Source organism: Bubalus kerabau, chromosome 1 (assembly GCF_029407905.1).
Source record: "Bubalus kerabau isolate K-KA32 ecotype Philippines breed swamp buffalo chromosome 1, PCC_UOA_SB_1v2, whole genome shotgun sequence".
Lineage (NCBI taxonomy): Eukaryota > Metazoa > Chordata > Mammalia > Artiodactyla > Bovidae > Bubalus > Bubalus kerabau.
In genome coordinates, this window is record NC_073624.1 from 1,620,461 (window position 1) to 1,641,917 (window position 21,457).

Genomic DNA, 21,457 nt, shown 5'->3' on the forward strand with positions numbered 1-21,457 from the left:
AGGTCCTGAGCAGACTGTACAGACGCCCCACCAACCCTGGACAAGAATGCCCCTCACCCTCCAGAGCATGGCGTCCATGCAGCACAGGATTACAACGCGGAGCTTAATCGCTGATTTGAGAGACGAGTTCAAGCAGCTGGCCTGTCCTGGTCTAGGAGGCGCTCGTTACAGCAGCTACCAAGGCGCATCTTCAGTACAGACCCGCACGTGCTGGGCGGAGCCTGCGCCACCTCGCCCTGGGCCGCCAACACCCAGGCGCGGCCTCAGCCACTCACGTCCGCACAGCAGCCAGAGTGGGCGGGGCGCTCACACCCACCGGCCCAGCCTCTGCCCGCCCCTTCCGCCTGCCCAGTCAGCTGCTGTCAGCGGCTGTTTGGTTGCCAAGGAGAGGACGCTGCTTGTGACCTTGGGGAGGGCCCGCGATGTTCACCTTGCCCCGTGTGGACCAACGTCACAGAGCAGAGACAGATCGCTAAGGGAGCCCCTGAAACAGGGATCACGGGGGCCCCAGAAGCCAGGTTCCCCCCACCCCATGTACCCCCAGGATGCCGGGTCCCCAAGTCATCATGGCAACTGGCCCTGGTACCCGCATAGCCTCACTCAGGGGCCCGTGTGCATGTCACCAAGCAGCTCTCACCCTCAAGACGGGGATGCACCCGAACATTTTTATTCTATTTCTTCTTCCTTCTTTTAATGCTGATCGTGAGCCACTAAATTAATTTCCCGACCCACTAATGGGGTGATGACCTGCACTTTGCAAAGCGGTGATCCAGGAAATGCAGGCATCGGCATGCACCCAGGGCCTGGGTTCTGCTAATCAATTAATCAATTGATCACAAGCATCTACATAAGACCTGAATGGGGGATGGGGATGGTGAGACCCCCAAGGCTCGTGCCTGCCCTCGGCTCACTCACGGTTTGCTGAGGACACGGAGAAGGGAGCAGCCACCTGCAGCCCGGCTGCAGGGTGCTGGGCTGAGGACCTGGACGCTGGGGTGGAATTAGCCATCTTGTGGCCAAGCAATCCCGAGGTCTCCTAGATTCCCGCCCCCCAGCCCCCGCCACGGAAAACCAATTTATGGTAAAATGTGAAACTCCACGGCGCTAATTTGCCAGCTGTAAGAGGCCTGCAATTCAATCCTAGAAGAGGATTACGTGCTCCAATTATAAGATGTTTGGGTCAAGAGTTCGCAGCTTCCCTTATAGTTCAGTTGGTAAAGAATTTGCCTGTAATGTGGGAGACCCCAGTTCAATTCCTGGGTTGGGAAGATCCGCTCGAGAAGGGATAGGCTACCCACTCCAGTATTCTGGGGCTTCCCTTGTGGCTCAGCTGGTAAAGAATCTGCCAGCAATGTGGGAGACTTGGGTTCAATTCCTGGGATGAGAAGATCCGCTCGAAAAGGGATAGGCTACCCACTCTAGTATTCTTGGGCTTCCGCTGTGGCTCTGCTGGTAAAGAATCTGCCCGCAATGCGGGAGACCTGGGCTCGATCCCTGCGTTGGGAACATCCCATGGGGGAAGGGAAAGGCTACCCACTCTAGCATTCTGTCCTGGAGAATTCCATGGACTGTATAGTCCATGGGGTGGCAAAGAGCCGGACGTGACTGAGCGACTTTCACTTTTCACTTTGGGTCAAAAGCTCAGGTAAGCATTTAAGCAAGCTTGGAAAACAGGTCTCTGCAGGCCAGGGTCACCTCTGCAGACACTTGGGAAGACGACGGAGCCCATCGGTCCCCTAGGGTCATTGCCCAGTTGCTCAGTGCGACCTGCCAGTGCGAGGACCCAGGGCCCACTTCCTGGGCGGGGCTGCGGCGCTCAGGGCCGGCACGCAGGCGGGACGCCGGTGTCGCTGCACACGCCTGCCCCTCGGCTGCGCCTCTGAGTGCAGGGCCGCCCCCAGGAAGTCGAGGGTCCCTGTGCGTGCACGCCTCCCCCGACCTGCCCCATGCGTGCCGGGTCCGTCCGCCTGGACCGCGGGCTCCACGGGCTCTAGCACCAGACACCCCCCAGGGAGGGGGCCTACAGGACCCCAGGAGGCACGTGGGGCTCCTGCCAAGCCAGGGCTGCGTCTGAATTCCACAGACCCGGCAGATTCAAGCTCAGCTCCACGGCCCGCCGACCCCTGGCCGTCGGCATCTCTGTCTCTCCCAGTTGCAGTTTTCACGGCTGTAAAACTGAGATGATGGTTCTGAGCCCGGAGGTCTGGGGGATGGAAAGGAACGTGCGTCTGCACCTTCTCAGCAGAGGCCTTGGAGTAAATCAAGGACTCAGGCTGTGCCCACGAGGAGGGGCCAGCCCAGAACCCCCGCATGGCAGGGCGCCTGGAGGGGCTGGGGGCTTGATGAGAGGGGCACCCCAATTCACCATGATGACACAGACAGGTGCTGCCTGCACCATGCGGCCTGGAGGGCAGGCCGGACCCTGCGGCAGTGCCCCACCCCCACGCCCGCCGAGGCACCCAGGGCCTCTGGAGCCCTGCCCGAGCCTCCCCTCCTCTGGGGGTTCATTCAAAACCCCCAACACAGCGTCACCGGCACCAGGGCTGGCCCAGGCCCCAGGGAGCCCACACAGGGACCCCCAGGCCTCGTGGATCTGGGGATGGTGACCCCGGGGGTGCCAGTCTGCTTGTCCCCAAGGATCCATCCCAAAAAAGGACACAGCACGCAGATGGGGACCTTGGAAAGGTCACCCGCCTCCTGGACTCGGGGGGAGGCGGCAGCCCCAGCTCAGAGCCCATTCTGCTGCCGGAGCGGCGAGGCAGGTTCAGGGAAGGGGCTGGGGAGCCTGGCACACCTCACGGGTGGGGAGACAGGTCCCTGCCTCCATGCTGCTGCTGCTGCTAAGTCTCTTCAGTCGTGTCCGACTCTGTGCGACCCCATAGATGGCAGCCCACCAGGCTCCCCCGTACCTGGGATTCTCCAGGCAAGATCACTGGAGAGGGTTGCCATTTCCTTCCCCAGTGCAGGAAAGTTAAAAGTGAAAGTGAAGTCACTCAGTCATGCCCGACTCGTAGCGACCCCATGGACTGCAGCCCACCAGGCTCCTCTGTCCATGGGATTTTCCAGGCAAGAGTACTGGAGTGGGGTGCCATTGCCTTCTCCGGCCTCCATGCTAGACACAGAGAAACAAGGGCTGCTGATGATCAGACAAGCACACGGCTGCAGCTCCAACTGGAGACCTGGGATGCTCGCTGCAGCCCGGCTCTGATACCCTTGAGGGGCCGCCCTGCTCAAGACCCCCGCCAGGCCTGCAAGGGGGAGGCTGCTGGCAGGGCCCCCAGGCCCGAACCCCCACAATCACAAGAGGCTGCCAAGGCATCCATGGGGAGCGGGGGGCCTGCATCAGCTTTACAGCGCCGACCTTGGAAGGTGCCCCACTCAAGCTCAGAGCTGACCTCTGGCCGGCCACGGGGCAGGGACCCACGGCTCCCTGCAGAGCAGCTCGGCCAGACTGGCCTCTTGATGGTGCTGCTGAGAGAGCCCACCTGCGCTCTCACGTGGAGGCTGAGAGAGTGGGAGGAGCGGGTTTTCCTCTGGCCTAACTCCCAAGGGGCCGTGGCCCCCGCCTCTCTGCCTGGGGGTGCCAGCAGAGAACTCCCAGGTGCTTCCACGAGTTCCCGCTCCCTGACCTAATGCTCCCTGCCATCGGGGTGGGCGTCGTAGCCTGGAGCCCATGCCAGCCCTCAGCTTTCTATGGAAACCTCAGGAGGATGAGCCTGGATGAGGGGTGATAATTGGCCTGCGGAGCCCACAGTGAGCATGCCAGGCCTGCGGAGCCCCAGAGCGGTCCCCAGGGGTCACGGCCGGGCGTCCCCAGCTCCCCTGGCCTTCACTGTCCCCCTGTGCCAGGGGAACGTTCCTTTGGAAAAGGAATCTCAGAGAATCCTTGGGACTGCTCTGCCGTTCTGGCCTCCCAGCCCACGGCAGTGAGCAGGGGACCCAGTGCTCCTCTTGGTGGATCCAGGAGGGACCCGGGGCCCCCCGGGGTTCTCAGAGCCTCTGCTCTAGATGCCTGCCTGGGGCGCCTGCATCAGACCACGCCCCCCCATTCTTTCCTCTTGAAGGCCCTCTGCCCAGAGGTGGGGTCTGAAGCCCCTCTGTGGGTTTGAACCTTTCCTGCAGCCTGGGGCTGGGAGGACATCGCCCAGAAATGAGACCACCCTGCACAACGAGCTCGTGTGGGCTGAGCGGCCAGGAGGTGCTCTGTGTGGCCCCTTGGGCCGATGGGCACTCAGTGACCCCATGATGCTCTGAGCAGCCAGGGGACAGACCCATCCAGCCACAGAGCCGGCAGCCTCCTTGCATCAGGAAGCCAGGGACCGGCTTCTTGCCATTGCCGGTGTGGGGTCCACCCCCGGTCCCGCTTGCTCGGGCCCCCACACCCCAGGACAGCCGGGGGGCTGCGTACATACCGTGGTGGTCTTTATCCGCCCGCCGGGCTGTGTGCACGTCCAGCCTGACCGGTTGATCAGCAAGTCGCAGCCCTCCCCCTCTAGACACGGGAGCATGTCACACCACTGCTTTGTCCTGATGATCCGCGCTGTGGACAGAGGACAGAGGACAGAGGTCAGCGCCGGCTGGGGGTGGGGCGGTTCCCATGCTACCCAGCACCCAGCCCTGGCCTCAGGGATGGGAAGGCCAGGTGGGTAGCCCCTGGGGCCAGTCGGGGAGCCCAGCCGGGTGCTGCTCCTGCCCTGGGCTCCCAGCCACCTGCTTGCTGTCTGTGGGCAGCTGTCATTGGTCACTAGGTCAGCAGGGACGGAGGGCCTTGGGGACAGTGTCAAGGAGCAGCCAAGGCGCCTTCCTGGAAGGGACAACATCGTTCTCTCCTGTGTCTGGAACCCACGTGAGAGCAGGAAAGCCTGCCCGGTCAGAACCCATCAGATGTCTTGGGAGCCACCCATCCGCAGGTCAGAATCCAGGGGCTGGGTCAGGCTGGAAGGAGGTGGGCAGGGGGTGGGCGGGGACGTCTGGCAGATCTTACAGTTACCACAGAGCTCCCAGAGCCTCATCCACAAAGGGGAGCCCCCAGAGGCTGTCCTGGGGTGGTGAGCCCCCAGAGGACGAAACCCACCACTGCTCTGTGGCTGTATTGGGGGGCTGGGGACCCCTCACTGATGGAAACCCTGGAAGGAGGGGCTATGTGATGGAAAGAACACGGATTATATTCATGGACATGTCGTTAAAGGAACCTGGGAACCATGGGCCGTTTCTGAATTAGCACCAAGGGACCTATGTCCTTCCAGAGGTGATCGCTGTGGAGGCTGCAGCCCCGGGTGGGGCACAGCCCACGGGGCCCCACGCTGCTCTTCCTACGCCTCGAAATTCTCAGCAACCCTTACAGCCTCCTGGCACTTCTCTTTGCACAGAGGACACCAAGCACAGCGCCAGCCTTGCAGGCAGCGAGTGTCCCTGCAAAGCGACAGGGGACCCGGGGGCCTCGCCCCGTGGGGGCCTGGGCCTCGGGGCCCCTGCAGGGGAGCAGGACTCGGTGAGCCTTAACAACGGGTGCCCTGGGAGGTGGTCTGGAAGACAGACAAGGACGGCATCCCAGGTGACCCCTTGGTGTCAATTCTGACAGATAAGCAGGAGCTGCCTGAACACAGGGGAGAGTGTCCTGGGACCGATTAGTGATGCCCGCTGCGGGCACAGCAGAGGGCCCTGTGGTGTGTGCTGCCCCACGGCCCCACCCCAGGCATCTCACTATCCATGGTCACTGGTCAGTCAGCCTGAGACCAGCTCCGTTCTAAGCCGAGCTATGGACAGAACCGTGACCCACCAAAATCACAGGATGACCCCAGGGTGGCTGGGCTTGGAGACGGGATCTTTAGAGATGCTGTTTAACTGAGGTTAAACAAGGTCACAAGGGTGGGGCCTCCCCCCATGGAATCAGTGCCCTTAAGAGAAGCGACCTGAGCAAGACCAGCCTCCCCTGCGTGGACACAGTGAGGAGGGGGTCCCGCCAGGAGCCCGTCAGTGGAACCTGAGCCACAGCCTCCCATCTCTGGAGCTGCAAGAAATGGAGTTCCTGCTGCTCCAGCCCCACGGCCTCCAGTTGTTGCTGCAGCCTGAGCCTGAGCAGACAGCCTGGGAGACCCCACGGCTCAGAAAAGCCGCTCATCCAGCTGAAGTCAGAGTGGAAAACCAGTCCAGCTGAGTGGCAGCTCCAGCGGAGGAGGAGACGGGCTCTGCTCCCCCGAAGGGTGAGGGGGATGCCCCAGAAATGGCTCCAAGATGAACGACAAAGGCCACCCACCGCCTCCTGTCCCTCGGAGCCCCCAGGACTGGCAGGGACAGACGGCGCCCCCCAGCACGCCCCCTCAGGCCTCCTCTCCTCGTCTGCACTTCATTCCGGTGGAAGTCCCCAGTGCACCATTTTGGTGGCAGTAAAAGATACACAAAAACCTTGTTGTTGCAACAAGCGTAAACTTAAACCCATGAAGCAGCGAGATTGAAACACACACCCTGCCAATCCCTGGAAATCCTGTGTGCACAGCATAGAGAAGATCAAGACGAATTAAAGAAAGAAGGGAGGGTTTCTCTGGGATCAACCAGGACACACGGGGTGAGAAGAGGCTCACGTGTGGTTACAAAAGTCTGAATCTGTGCTCCCCTCTGTGTCCCGGGGCTACGCCCAGGGAGATGCTGTCAGGCCACTGTGCCTGGCTCAGAGGCCTCCATTGCGGGGCGGGGACCCAGCCCCTGGCGGCCCAGGGACCAGAGCAGGAACTTGGCCTTCTCAGGCAACAGGCCTGCTCTTCGCTGCAAGAGGGACATGCAGACCTGGAGGCAAGGAGGCTGGGGTGAGGCCCTGCTTAGAGAGGCCACAGCCATCCAGAAAGTGGTCATCCCAGACCAGGGGGCAACGTCAGAGTCCTCCTTCTGATGTTGACGCTGCCCTGGCTGGTTGCAGGACCAGATGACGGAGTGGGGATGGATTCAGTCTGCCCTGCTGTGCCAGCCTGGACCTTGAGCCCGGGTGCCCCCCTCAACCCACCATAGGCTCTGTCCTCCCCGGGAAGCTCAGTGATGGTGGGGACAGAGGAGAAGCTGTGGGTGGAGTACCCGGCCCAGGGCTGGGCCAGGCCACACCCCAAACACACGTCCTTCACAGTCGAGTGAGGACAGAAGCCACTCTCGGCCGCTGACCATGGTGCCAGAGACGGTGGACAGATGCTGGGGGAGACGGAGCCAGCCTCCCCACTGCCAAGGGCTGGGATGCCCGCTGGTCCCCTGGAGCCCGCCCCCAGGCTGCAGTGGGCACGGCTCCAGGCCCTTGGTCAAGGCCTTACTCTAAACCTCCATCCCCTCCGGGAGATGGGGGTACACAGCCCCAACATTCATGGGGGAGCCCAAAAATGTGACAAGACATTTGAAGGTCAGGGAGAGGGAGGAAAGCTTGAGGGGTGAGGGATAAGGTAGGGGGAGGGACAGAGGTCCTGCCCATCTGCAGGCACAGAGCCTGGACACACATGTTCACACATGCACACACACATGTGGAAACACGCACAAGGATGCAGAGGCCCTAGATGGAGCACACTCACACGCAGAAACACCCAAAGCACACGCACACGCCTGTATGTGGGAAATGGCTCATGGTATGCACAGCTACATACACAGACATGCACACACATGTACACGAATGCGGGGCGTCCCAGGTGGCGCTAGTGGTAAAGAACCCGCCTGCCAAGGCAGGAGACGCAAGAGACGCAGGTTCAATCCCCGTGTGGGGAAGATCCCCTGGGGGAGCGCATGGCAGCCCACTCCAGTCTTCTTCTCTGGAGAGTCCCTCAGACAGAGGAGCCTGGTGGGCTACAGTCCATAGCACTGCAGAGAATCGGACACGACTGAAGCGACCTAGTCTGCACTCACACACACGAATGCTTGAGCACACACTCATCACCACACACGTGGGACACTGTGAGGGCTGCCTGGCGGGGAGCAGGCACGTGGACATGTCTGCAGGACAAACAGACACACGGACTCCCTGACCACTGCCCTTCTCCCACCCAGCGAGGTGGCCTGGTGTGTGGGCGCCGGCCCTGCTGAGGGCGCTGGCCAGCCAGTACCAACCACACAAGGCCTTCTGTTGGCCTTGGGAGCTCGGCTCAGCCAGCCCCAGCCCACTTCCTGTGGGGGCAGTCAGCGGCGCAGGGCTAGGCCACCGTGTTCCAGGGACAAAGGGGCCTTTCATGCCCACACGTCACCACCTCATCTCTGGTCCTGACGTCATGGCAGCTCTCAGCTGGGGAGGGCATTCCCTGGGGTGGAGGGGGTCCAGCGAGCAGAGTGACGTGGACGACAGCTGGGGACCACAGTCCAGCCTGTTCTGGTGTCATGACCGGGGGCCCTTGGCCTCTGCAGGCACAGGGCGTGGGTCTCCTGTGGCCGCATACCCAATGCCTGTCTGAGGCACAGGGGAGGGCAGGTCCATCCACGCTGGGCCTCGGGGCCCAAGATGGACCAGCTCTGCCAACCGGAGCCTATGACGGGCACTGCACCCGGGGACCCAGCCTGGTCACAGTCCTCTCCTTCTGCCTCACACACACACATTTGCACATATGCACACATTTGCATATGCACACGTTTGCACACAGCACACGCTACTGCATGTATACTTGCACTCACACGCATCTGCATGCACACACTCACATGCACTTGCACACACATTCGCACATGTTTGCATGCAACACACAAATGCTTGCACGTGAGCACACACATCTGCAAACACACGTCTGCACACACGTGCACTCACACACATCTGCATGCACACACACTTGCACGTCCACATGCACTTGCGCACACACTTGCACACGTTTGCACACACACATTTGCACGCAAGCACACACCTGCACATGCACACACGTCTGCACAGGCAACACTGGCACATGCAGTCTGCACATGCTTGTACATACATGTCTCACATGCTTGTGCGGCACAGTCTGCACATGCACACACAAGCACTCCTGCACGTGCACGCACGTCTGCACACGTACTCATGTCCACAGGGTGCATGTGAGAATGTAGGCTGCAGAGTCACTCTTCCCTCCTGCAGCCATGCGGGGGCAGGCAGAGGCTGGTTCCTCCTCTCTGTGAGAACACCACGGTAATTCCAGGCCCAGAGCCTCAATCCCGGCCACCGTCTCCCCAGAAGGAAGCCACTCTTGCAGCCCTGGTGCTCATGAAGGACAGAACATACCTTGTGGGACACAGAGGACCAGCGTCTTGGGCAGGGAGGAACCTGGAGCCTGGGAGGGGAGCAGGGCAGGGCCCGGGGTGTCCAAGGGGCTGAAAAGCACGGGGCCCAGCTGGGTGCAGGTCGTGAACACATCAGTGACTGGCTCAGGCTCAGGCTGAAGGGCCAATTGCCAAAACTGTGGGGGCAAACCGTGCCTGGGGTCAAAGACAGACCCCAGGAGCCGCAGGGTGATGGGGGCCTGGGGACATCTGCTAGAGAAGACGGAGTGCCGCAGATTCAAGGGACAGGGCAGCACAGGCCCATGCAGAACCCAGGGGGGACCCTCAGGACGGTGCCACAGGGACCCAGCGCACCTGTCTCCGGCCCTGCTGGGGCGCCAGCTCCTTCCTCCTTGAGAGACAGGCCCACCCTCCCACCCCTGGAGCCCCACTCTGAAGATCAGCCACCTGGGCTCAGAGAAATTTGGGGCCAAATTCACTCAGATCCATGGCCAGCCAGTGAGAGATGGGGCATTGCCTGAGCGCATTACACCCTAAAAAGCTCGTGGGGCTTCATACGTGCCGCTTCTCAGGAACCTGCAGAAGACCCAGAGTTGGGCTCAGCCAGCAGAGACCAGCAGCGTCTCTCCTGGGCAGGCCCGGGAGACTGCGCCTTTGTCTTATCTGCTGACAGTTCCTGAGTGCTTGCCCTTACTGGGCCCGTGAGGGGCCCAAGCCGGCTGGCCCTGGAGTGGCAGTGTCCACCCTCCAGGGCCACCACTCTGGAATTTTCCATCTCAGCAAAAAAGGCAGCCTGTCTGAGGCAGGAAAAAGGCAGGAGGGGCCGGGACTGAGGCAGAAGCTGCAGGGCCTAAGCCTGGACTCACTCTGCTCAAAGAGGACCCTGCACTTTCCCCAGCGTGCTCCTCGACTGGGCCAAGCACACCTTTGACTGCTCTAACCCTCCAGACCAGGGTCCCGAGGATGTGTGGAAGGTCTGAGTGGACCTCAGACCAAGCAGCTCACCAGCCATGAGAGCCTCCTACAGAGGCTGTGTCCAACTGTTGACCCCATGGGTGTGTTTGTGTATATGTGTGTGTGTATATGTGGTGTGCACAGATGTGCCCCTGTGTACACCTGAAGCTCTCTCGCAGGGATGAGCTGCGTGAATGTGGGGCCCCTGCCCCTCCCGACCACGACATGTGCGATTCTGGGACCCCTTTCTGCTCCCAGCACACACAAGCTCCAAAGACGGGCAAGCTCAGAAACGCACCCCTTCCTGACGCCTTTGCCGGTCCCCCCGCCCGCTCCTGCAAAACCGAGGACATGGACACGCAGGACGACCTTGAAGACACCCGGGGCTGGCGGCTGGCACGCGTGCTTGGACAGCAAGTGTGGGGATGAGCGTGCCGCCCTCCCGAGTCCGGACAGATGGACGGGGACGCGCGGCGCTAATTGGCCCGGGATCACAGAGCCCGTGCTGCTCCGCTCAACGCCCGCGCCCTTTGCTGCTCGTAAATTGCATGGTTCCCTTCGGAATAAACTGTTTCTTCATTTCCATTAACACATGAATCTGCTTACTTTACTCAACAGCTCGGAAAAATGAATCACCCAGAACAAAACCAGTGGGATTCCAGAAATCTCTGGCCACACTCTCAGATGCAGTCATAAAGGGACTGCGTCCGTCCAAGGTGGGGAGGCTGCATCTGGCAGCGATGTCCCTGGCCCCAGAGTCCCCCCGGCCTCGCTGGTGACGGAGGGCTCAGGCCACATGCACACGTGGGGGAAGCGGCGGCTGCCATTTAACACGAGCAGAGAGAGACTAACTACACACACACACACACACACACACACACACACACACACACACCCCACGGGGGTCGGGCACAACTGAGATGTGCGCAGGTTTCCAGAAGAGTCCACCACACGAGGGGCTGGCACAGGCCCTGAGGATGGAATCGAGATGCTTCTGCTGCAGGAATGTCTGGAGGGTCCCCAGAAGGCCCCATCTTTCTGCTCTTCAGGGTAGCATGTGGGGGCCCCTCCTGGGAGTGGTCACCAGCTGGGGCAGGAAGGCCTGGGGGGCTGGAGGTCAGAGGGCGCCTGGGGTTGGGGGGCGCTGTTCAAGGGTGTTCCCTGCCAGGCCACTCTCAGGCCGGCCCTCCCAGGCAGGAGGACTCCGAGAAGGGGGCTGGAGGCCCGCCCTGGGAGGCCCCGCCCAGCCTGGGGAGACGAGCCTGCCCAGCTGGGCCTCCCAGCAAGCTGTGGTCTCCCTGCATCCCCCCGGAGACGGGCAGCCCTGGGCTCAGGAAAACTCCAGCAACCATAACACCTGCTGGGACCTGCACGCTTCTGGGAGAGATCCACTGTGCCCTCACACACTCAGAAGCAGCTTCTGCGTTCTACAAAGTCCCGTTTGAAACGCCAAAGCCCAGGCACACCTGGCGAGCCCACCTGGCAGGGGGCTCCTGGGGGCTCCAGATGCAGCTGCAGGGCTCTCAGGCTCCGCTGACCGTGGGGCCGGCTTGCCGTTCCTCCTGGGGACACACAGGCTTCCTTGCGGGTGGACGGACGGCTGGCCGTCACCCACGAGGAGGTGATGTGACCGAGCCTCTCATCACTCATGGGGTGCAGAAGCTCGGAGAGGTCCAGAACTGTGCCAGGGCCACAGAGCTGCCGGAGGGGCGAGGCGGGGACTGGAGTCTGCTCGGCCTGACTGCGGCCCCCACTCTCTGACTCCACGTGGCTGAGGCCAGGACCTAGCTCCCCCGGCCGGCCGGCAGGAGGAACGTGACCCGCCCGTAGGGGAGGCTGGGGCGCATTCAAAGCCTGACCCACCCCACGAGGCCAAGTCCCAGCTCTGCTGCTCACGGCCGAGCCCCCAGGAAAGCCGCCTGCCCCGTCTGGGGCCTCCGTTTCCTCACTGTCCATGGGATGAAGGCGCCCACAGGGTTGGGGTTGGGGGGCTGCTGCAAGGATGGAGCTGACGTAAGAGCCAATTGGAATGAGCTGGCCAACGTACCCGCCCCGGCCCCTGCCCCATCACAGTCCATGCTCTTAGGATTATCACGGGCTAGGACAGCAAAGATAGCGGCCAGCTGAGTGCTGTGGGCGGGCAGCCGGCTCTGCGGCTGGCGGGAGGGTGGGGGCAAGGGCCCTGGCCGTCTGTGCCAGTGCCCCGTGCTCTCGGGGGCAGCCCGGCCACAGCGAGGACCTCCAGCCCCCACAGGGCACCCCTGCCCCCAGGCATGGTTAAGGGCCCCCACGCAGCCGCCTCCCCCCGCCTCCCGGCTCTGCCGGCCCACGGTCCTGCTCCGCGGAGGCACCGGCCGAGACCAGCTCAGGCCCCCGCCGTCTGCCATGCCGTTCCCGAGAGAGCAGCTCAGCTTGGCCCTCAACACAACGTCCACCTTGTTTGGAATTATTTTCTCAGGACGCACTCCTGAGAGGGGAATGACAGGATCAAAGGTCTGAGTGTCTCCATGGCGCTGGATGCGTGCAGCCAGGCTGCCCGGCAGGTGGATGAGACCCTGACTGTGCCTCAGATGATCTTCTAGGATGTCCCGAGTATGGCCGGTCAGGCTGCAGGCCTCTCCGTGTCCTCCGTCCCCTGTCCCTGGGGGGAGCCGGCACCGAGTCGCGTCTGGCAGGTGGGTCTGTGGCCATCGCAGCAGGGGGTTGGGGGCAGCTTTACGATGGCCTTGGGCCTGAGTCAGTCTCCCCCCAGAGGCGCACCCTCTCAGCGCCTGCCTGACCGCAGAGCTGTGGGCAGAAATGGGGGCCCCTGCTCCTCGCTGGGTCAGCCTGGGCCTGGGCTCCGGGGCTCTGCAGGAGGGGCGGGGGTCATGGGCGATCCAGGAGGCCTGTGTGTGAGCACCCTCCCCCGCAGCACCCGGGGCTGCAGGGCTGGGGTGGTGGCTTGTCTCCCACTCTCTGTCCCCAGAAGCATCTGGAGAGCAGGGGACGGATGGGGTCCCACTGCACTGGACGCACAAGAAAACCCAGGGGCATCCCACCCCTGGGGGCCTCCAGGTGGGCTCTCCAGAGACCCGGGTGCCAGCTCGGGGCTGCTCCAGCCTGAGGCCGGCTGAGCCTGGGTCAGCGGCCTGAGGACAGGGAGCCACTTCCCAGGCCGCCGGGGTCTGCGGCCTCCTGCCACTCCCACGAGGGTTTCCGGCGTCCACACAGACGCACGTCCACACTCGTATTCAGGAGCTTCTGAGCGCTCCAGGGCTCCGCTAGGTCTCTGACAATCAGAGCACGCAGCAGGTGGCTGCCGGGTCTGCGATCGCGGGCGGGCTGAGCTCACAGCCACCGCAGTTTAGAGGGCTGACTTCACCCCCTCCGCCGCCCCCAGCGTCGGGCTGCGCCGACTCCTCTTGTGAGGAACGGGTATGTGAGATTGCCTCCAACGGTCCCAAAATAGGCTCTGGGCCTTTGCCACGTTGATTACGGCTGACAGCCGGGAAGGGGGGCCCGTGAAGGCACTGCCACCACCTGGCTCCAGCGTGTTCTGTGGGCCCAGACGTCCCCCCTGGGAGCGTGGCAGGCATCCTGATGCAGGCGGGGGAGGGCTAGGTCTGGGGGGCCGGGCCGTGCGAGGGGGTGGGAGGAGCACAGAACCCAAAGGGACCTGAGACCCCGCAGTCCTGGCCCGGGGCCCCCTGGTGGACCCGAGGGACGGAGCTCCGGGCAGAGAACCCTTCCCCCTGCAGGGCCAGCCCCGCAGACTCCTGCTCCAGCCCCCAGCTCTGGGGCCCACCTGGTGGCCGCTGGACCTTGGCCCGAGGATGGAGGGACACAGGGTGGACCATCTGTGGACCCTGCAGAGAAAGTGTTGTGGGTTCTGTTGGAAATGTCGTGAGGAGACGGGACGAACAGAGGCGTGGAAAGAGCTGACGCAGCCACATGTGGCCACTGACCGCACGTCTTTACTGGACAGCACGGGTCCTCGTGGTGGTTTAAAGGCCCCTGTGCTGCGGGGCACAGAGGGGTCCCTGAGGGCTCCAGGGGATGGAGGCGGCCATCCTGAGTCCACAGGAGAAGGTCGCTGGGACAAAGAGCCCTCCCTGGCCCAGCCTTCCGGAACCCTCTCTGACCCTGCCCGACTTCTGCGAGCCAGCCGGGGCCTCTCTGCGGTCCAGGGTGGCCTCTGTGCCCGTCCTCAGGGACTTCTCAGGAGCAGCCTACCTCCTCCTTGAAGGGCTGCCCCCGGGTCTGGCTCCGGGCTCCCTGAGCTGCTCTGGTCCCCTGGGTCATGTGGGACAGACAGATGTCAGTGCGCCCGCCAGAGCATGAACCGTCTGTGACTCCTCTTCCTTTGCGGCAAAGGCTGGAGGCAGCTTCCTGGAGCCTTCTCAGATGTCCCGAGTACTGCCAGGCCAGACTGGAGGGCCCTGTCCTCCCCTGGTACCGAGACTAGCCCATCAGAGACGCAAGAGGGGTGGGAGTGGGCACAGCTCAGCTGCTGGGACCCCTGAGCTCCGGTGGCCTGTCAGCCTCTACCCCCCCAGGCCAAGGGGGCCACGGTCGCTGGCTCAGGCTGTGCTCAGCCCACCTGCCAGGCACACCCAGCTCGAGCACGCAGGCCTGCACTCAGAACAGATGGACAGGCAGGGAGATCCACTGTCCCCAGATACGCCTGGGGTCCAGAGGCCCCAAGGCCATGCTCCGCCCTCCCGGTGGGGTCTGCGACAGAGGCCGAGGTTGTGAGCCGCACCAGGCTGGCACACTCCACACCCAAGACCTAGGGATTAGAGAAGAGGCGAGTCCTCCTCTCGGTCACTCAGGCTGAATCTTTCAATCACCCGGCAAAGAAAAATCTGCAAAACCCAGATTATGTTTTAAAATTAGACAAAAATTTTCTTTCGACAACTTCTAGACAGTGTAATTTAGCGAGCACATTCTTGATAATTATTTTTTCTTTAAATAGTTACCGTAGAATGGATTAATTTTCAAGACGAGTCTCTGATTAGCGTGACTCATTAGCCGCCTGGGTGCTGTCCACACTGGAGTGCAAGGTCAGAGAAGTCCCCTGGAAGACTGGACACCGGCCGGCGCCCGTGGCAAACTCTCCAGATTTGGGTAATCGAATTAGATTGAGAGAGAAAAACCACAGTTGTTGCGAGCTACCTGCTTCATTATCTCATTAGGATCAAGAAATGTACGTGGAGGGGGAAGAAAAAAATTCTTTATTGGGCAAATTCCCATGAACCGACAGAAGTGCCTTGGGAGAGCAGACAGGAGAGGCAGCCAGGTTTCCAGTTTAACTCGTGACCGGGAGAGCGTCCCCCCCGGCTCTGGGAGGCCATGGGGCTCCTGGGGGGCAGCAGGGGGTGTCAGGCCCTGGCTGTATGGGGACATCACACGTCCGTGTGCGCACAGCTGGACACGCCCTCATTTAGGGCGGCCACCCGGGGCAGCCGGGCACCCACAGGGCTGGGGGCTGTGCTGGGGGCCCGTCTCCAGAAAGTGATGAGGCCGCGGTCCAGGGGAGAGGTCTGGCCTCTGCAAGAGAGACGCTGGACGTGGCGGGAGACGCCGAGGCTGAGAATGCCAGCTGCTTTCAGGGAATCCAGGCCCCCACTAGGACTCAGACCTATCACCTTTCATGGACAACAAGGCCCATGGAATATCTAGAAAACCACTCTGCCCATTCATCTCTCCTTTCATCCATCCACCCTCCACCCATCTACCTATCCATCTATCCATCCATCTGTCGACCCACCCACCCTCCCATCCGTCCATCCACCCATCCATCCATCCACCCTCCCATCCATCTATCCATCCATTTATTGACCCACCCTCCCTCCCATCTGTCCATACATCCATTTATTGACCCACCCTCCCTCCCATCTGTCCATCCATCCATTTATTGACCCATCCTCCCTCCCATCTGTCCATCCATCTGTCCATCCATTCATTTATTGAGCCATCCACTCTCCCATCCGTCCATCTAATCTTTAGTGTGTGCAGCACCATGAAACTCTTGAACTTGCCTTCCTTTGCCTTCCCCACTTTGCCTTCCCAGTGGTGAGATGCCTGGTCATGCCTACTGAGAAAGGCCAAATAAACCGGTGCTCAGGGACCTCCTGCCCCCTGGAGCAAACTTCAGAGGGAAGGTGGGGAGGAAGTGACATCGCTAGCTGAATCGACCCCACCCCGCCTGCCTCTGACTCCTACACAGCGGACGTGTAGCCAACACGCAGCATGCCAGACTTCCTGCCCCTCCCTCCTCTCCTGCGGTCCACTTGGCAGTGACAGAAGGAGCCAGGGATAGCCCGTGGGCACCGAAGACTCTGCCCAGGCTCTCTACCCCCTGATGTGAAGACTGACTCATTGGAAGAGACCCTGATGCTGGGAAAGACAGAGGATGAGATGGTTGGATGGCATCATCAACTCCATGGACGTGAGTCTGAGAAAACTCCAAGAGATGGCGAAGGATAGGGAGGCCTGGCGTTCTGCTGTCCATCAGGTCGCAAAGAGTCGGACACGACCGAGTGACTGAACAACAATTGTAAATAGGGAACCAGCGAGTTTCCACCCATGAACTGGAGGTTCCAGCGGCCCTTGAAGGGTTTCCTCCAGACGGCGCTCCCCGTCCTCCAGCAGCTCAGGCCTCTCCTTCCTGATGGGCTCAGAGCCCCTCTCCCTGTCCCCACAGGAAGGGAGGCTGTGAGGCCTGGGAAAGCAGGACTGGGGAGACGGAGGCCCGGAGGCAGCTTGCAGCCCTGCAGTCCCTGCCTCCATCCGCACACGGCCCGCCCCTTGGGCCTCTGTCTTCACGCAGCCTCTCCTCCTCCCGTGAGGACCCAGGCACTGGAGCAGAGCCCCCTTGATGACCCTGTCTTAACCGGTCACCTCTGATTACATGGCCACCCAAGGCCACGGTCACAGCCCATGGGTTAGAACTTCAACCCCACCCACTACAGACGCCCTTCCTTGGGTGCAGAGCAAGGCAGCCAGGGCAGGCCACGTCCCACATTCATGTTCCACATCCCACACTTAGAAGCGACCAGCACAAGGCCCCCCGGCCCCAGGAAACGGACTGAGCCGTGGGCAGGCTGGCGGAATCCAGGGTCACGTGAACTCAGCACAGAGCCCCCGAACGGGAGGGCGTGGGTGTTGGATCACTGGGGAGACACTGTTCAGACACCACGCCAGCATCGATCGAGTTTTATCGTAGAATCTGGGAAAGGTGTCTCTACCGGAAGCATCTCACCTGTGTTAAGATTTACAAACTTCGATTTAAGGAACGGAAAGGAAGCCTCTCCTGACATCTGTTTATCCGCTCTATGGTTTGAGCCCCTCATAGTCGGAGAGGCTCTGAAACGGGGCAGACTCAGCCTGGACGTCTGGATGCGGTTTCCTTGGTTACCACTTTGATCTGCGTCCCCAAGTCTCCCCATAACTTTGAGCTCAGTTTCGGTCCACGCACAGGGCCCTGCCTGGCATTCTTAATCTTGCTGAAATCCCCCTAGCCTGGAGGCTGCGCTGTGGAAACGGTGAGGCCCTGCCAGCCACCCATGGTGAGGGGGGCGAAGCTGCTGAAATAGAAAAGGCCCAGGGAGTGAAACGCCCACAGGAGATGCTGGAATCAAAGGCTCTGGGTTCACTGGGCTGGAGCCTTCTAGAAGCCCCCCCGGGGGGGGGGTCACTGAAATGAGCCCGGTGCCCCGCCCTGGGCTCCCCAGCACTGCCCGCCCTGGGAGGTGCGGCTGGCACGGGCCGGGGGTCTGGGGGTCCCCCGTATCATGCTCCTGGGGCTGCGGCAGGGTGAGGCCCATGGTCTCGCGGCAGTTTGGGAAAGCCCCCGGCCTGCGGCCGCTGTGTCCCTCTCCAGCCTGGGGTCCCTGTTCCGGGCTCTCCTACACTGTCCAGGGCCGCCCCGCCTCACTCAGCACAGGGCCATTCTGGCCGCCTCGGGGAGCCCACGGCTGAAAAGGGTGAAGCACCCAGGGCCGCAGAAGGCGGTGTTGGCAGCGGGGGGCTGGAAGTGAAGCCCTGTCCCTGACTTTCTTCCTTTATCTGAGCCAGGAATCCGGCAACCAGTGACGGCCACCTGGGCAGCAGGATGAATGGCCGCGGAGCTGCAAACTGGGCGTTATTTATAGTCTGCCTCTGCCAGGGTCAGGGTCTGGGGAACAGAGCGGGTGGAACTGAAGCCTCGGAAACGGACTCCCATTCCCCGCCTGGGGCCGGACTGCCGCTCCTTCTGGGACAAACACCGTCAGATCCTGCTGCAGAGGCAAGGCTGGCTTGAGGCCGGCCCAGGCCAGCGGGCTCTGTACTGACTTCCTGCAGCCCCTGGGCTCCTGGGGACAGAGCCACCCTCCCTGCGGACAAGGGGGCACCGAGGTCCCAGGCAGTCAGCCCCAGGCCCCCGGGGGCAGCACAGAGCTGGGCCGGGCCCAGTGGTTCAGAGCCAACCTCTGCCACTTGGGGAGCACCCTCTGCCCCTTCCAGCCCTCCGCCCTGGGACATCCGACTGCATGAGCCTACACCTGACTTTTTGTTCTGTTTCTTCTTTTCTTTGTTATTTCTGTCGTGACACTTGTCTCCAGCATCTTTTCAGTGAGTCAGGCTTTTATCCCGTGGGCCATGCTGGAGACCCCCTCTGACTGTGGGACCAAGACCCCTGGGCCACGTGCCCTGGCTGCCCGCCTGCAGCCTGTCCCCCACCCCCACTGTGCTTGGGTGCCCCCCGCTATGCCTCTCAGGCCTGACCTTCCCCCGACAGAGGCCTCTCCTGCCCCCTGCACTGACTACTGGCCCCAGGGCCTTCCTCGGGAACCCTGACCCTGCAGGAGGCCAGCGACACAAATCCGAGTGTGGATTTGGGGAGTCTGCGCCCCACGAGGAGCTCCACGAGGGTGGAGCTGGCCTGCTCTGGCCCCTGCTGCAGGCCCTGCACAGCTCCTGGTGCAGAGAAGGTTCTGGAAAGAACCCATAGAGGGTGGGGGAGGAGGAGCTGCTCTGGGAGCACTGCTGTTTCCAGAACATTCCACATCCTTCCCTCACCGAGCGTGGCTGGGCCTGGCCGCTGCAGCTCTGGGAGTAGAGGCTCCAGGGCTGACCTGCATCTCATTTCCAAGCTTCCAGGAACGTGCCCGGCTTCTGCTGGGCTCCTCCATTGCTGCCCCGTCCAGCAGCCGCCCTTGGTGTTCAGAGGCAGGATCAGCTGCTGGTTGTGGCCACAGGGTGGGCACAAGGTCAGCCTTCTACGCCTGGGATCCCCGCTGCCAGGAGAGTCAGCAGGAGGCACCGGAAGTTTCCGGGTTCAGATAAGACTCCAGGCAGGGGCAACCCCCCCTCCTCAGCAGGTGGATGACGCCTTTCCTGCCCCCAGGGCACCAGGCACTGGTTGGCCCATCAGAGGACACCACAGACAGGGCACCTGCACGTCCCTGAGCTGGTGCCGGGCAGCTGGTGCTGGTGGGTGCAGGGTGAGCGGGCACTGGGCCTTGGACCAGGGCCCCCAGGATGGCATCTCAGGGCCCAAGAGGATGGCCCAGCCCCATGGCCCCAGCAGCGCCAGAGCAAAGGGGCCAGGTTCTCCCCCAAGGGGGCTCCATCGCCCCCACACTCTTCTTGGGCTTCCCAAGGCTCAGAGTTCATCCACGCCCCCACCCACTCTGAGGGCATCACTCTGAGATGCATGGCTGCAAGGTCAACTTGCTTGGGATGAAGGTCCCCAAACCCATTTCCTCCTTTCCCTGCATATATAGCAAGAACGCACTTCCCAGGCTCCTGCACGGAGGCAGTGGCCCGGCCAGAGGACCTCAGGAAGCCGAGAGGCTCTTTCCAGGCTCAGCCCAGAACCTGCCTGCCCTCCCAGGCCACACGTGGCTCCTTCAAAACGGGGGGCCTCCAAGGCGTGGGGGATCCTGGGCCAGCGGGGCAGCACCACCATGATCCTGTGGTTGTTGTCTGGCCACTCAGTCGTGTCCGGCTCTTTGTGACCACATGAACTGCAGCACGCCAGGCTTCCATGTCCTTCAGTATCTTCTGGAATTTGCTCAAACTCATATCCATTGAGTCAGTGATGCCATCCAACCATCTCATCCTCTGTCACCCCCTTCTCCTGCCTTCAGTCTTCCACAGCATCAGGGTCTTTTCCAATGAGTCAGCTCTTTGCATCAGGTGGCCAAAGTATTGAAACTTCAGCTTCAGAGTCATCCTTCCAATGAATACTCAGGATTGATGGAATAAAACAAACTTGTGTTACAGGCTTGATGACCAGCAAACTTTTCTTAAGCCAGAAAGTGTCCCTGGAGGCTCAGTGGTAAAGAATCTGCCTACAATGCAGGAGACCAGGGTTTAAACTCTGGGTTGGGATATCCCTTGGAGTAGGAAATGGCAACCGACTCCAGTACTCTTGCCTGGAAAATCCCATGGACAGTGGAGCCTGGTGGGCTACAGTCCACAGGGTCCCAATAGTCGGACACGACTGAATGTCTGAGCACAGATGCACAGGACATCTCACAGCTGCAGCCCATATGTGGCCCTGATGCCCCTGGAGGCTGAGTGTGGAGGGGACCCCGTGAAACTCCACCAAGCCAGCGGGCCCTAAGAGGACACCTCAGCTGAGCCCAGCTCCCCATGGACTCAAGGCCACTGCCAGCAGGCATGAGGAGGGGGTGTGGAGGCCTCCCTCCCACAGCCCTTCTCTAGACAGGGTCTCTGTGGGGGAGCCGGCTGGCCGGGGACCCCCACCCTGTCCCTGATCTAGGAGTCAGGGTGGGTTGTGGGCAGAGACGCCCAGGAGGCCAAGATGCAGGGTCCGACTCTGGTGTCAACACGGGGACCTCAGGTCCTGGCTCTGCCCCCAGAGACTGTGCCCCAGTCTTGTCAGAAGCCTGCACCCCACAAAAGCCCCGTGACGGGGGCAAGGTTTCCAGTGTCGGGCGGTTGGTCAGGCGCCCACCTGGGCTTCCACAGAAGCTGGGCAGGTCTGAGACAGTCCAGGGCCCCAGGGTCAGAGCACCAAGGCCCCTGCTCCACTCGTGAGCCTGGTTCCCCCTGCCCGCTGTGCTGGGCCATGTCTCAGGCAGGCGGTGATTAAGGCCTGGGATGCGGCGCCTAACTGCCTTGACCTGGATCAGCCCCCGCGTGGACCCTGACAGCGCAGTGTGCAAGCCACACCCTTCAGTCCTTCAGTGAAGCCACAGCGGCCTTTGTGAGAGCCGGAAGGATGCACAGGAAGGTCACTCCCATAAAGGCCGGGAAGGAGCCCTGCAGTCGGGGAGCATGCGGGCCTGAAAACCGCCCGCCTGCCCCT

At 61.9% G+C, this 21,457-nt stretch overlaps 1 protein-coding gene across 1 annotated transcript in view; it reads right to left on the reverse strand.

Moving 5' to 3' along the window:
• Positions 1 to 4,030: 4,030 nt before the first annotated feature.
• TAFA5 (TAFA chemokine like family member 5) overlaps positions 4,031 to 21,457 on the reverse strand; it is a 151,105-nt gene continuing 133,678 nt past the window's right edge. Inside the window, exons 3-4 of the mRNA XM_055565991.1 lie at positions 4,413 to 4,540; positions 4,031 to 4,129 (exon numbers count right to left, since the gene is read on the reverse strand). Of these exons, the coding sequence (XP_055421966.1) occupies positions 4,031 to 4,129; positions 4,413 to 4,540 (227 nt within the window). The remainder of the gene's footprint in view (positions 4,130 to 4,412; positions 4,541 to 21,457) is intronic.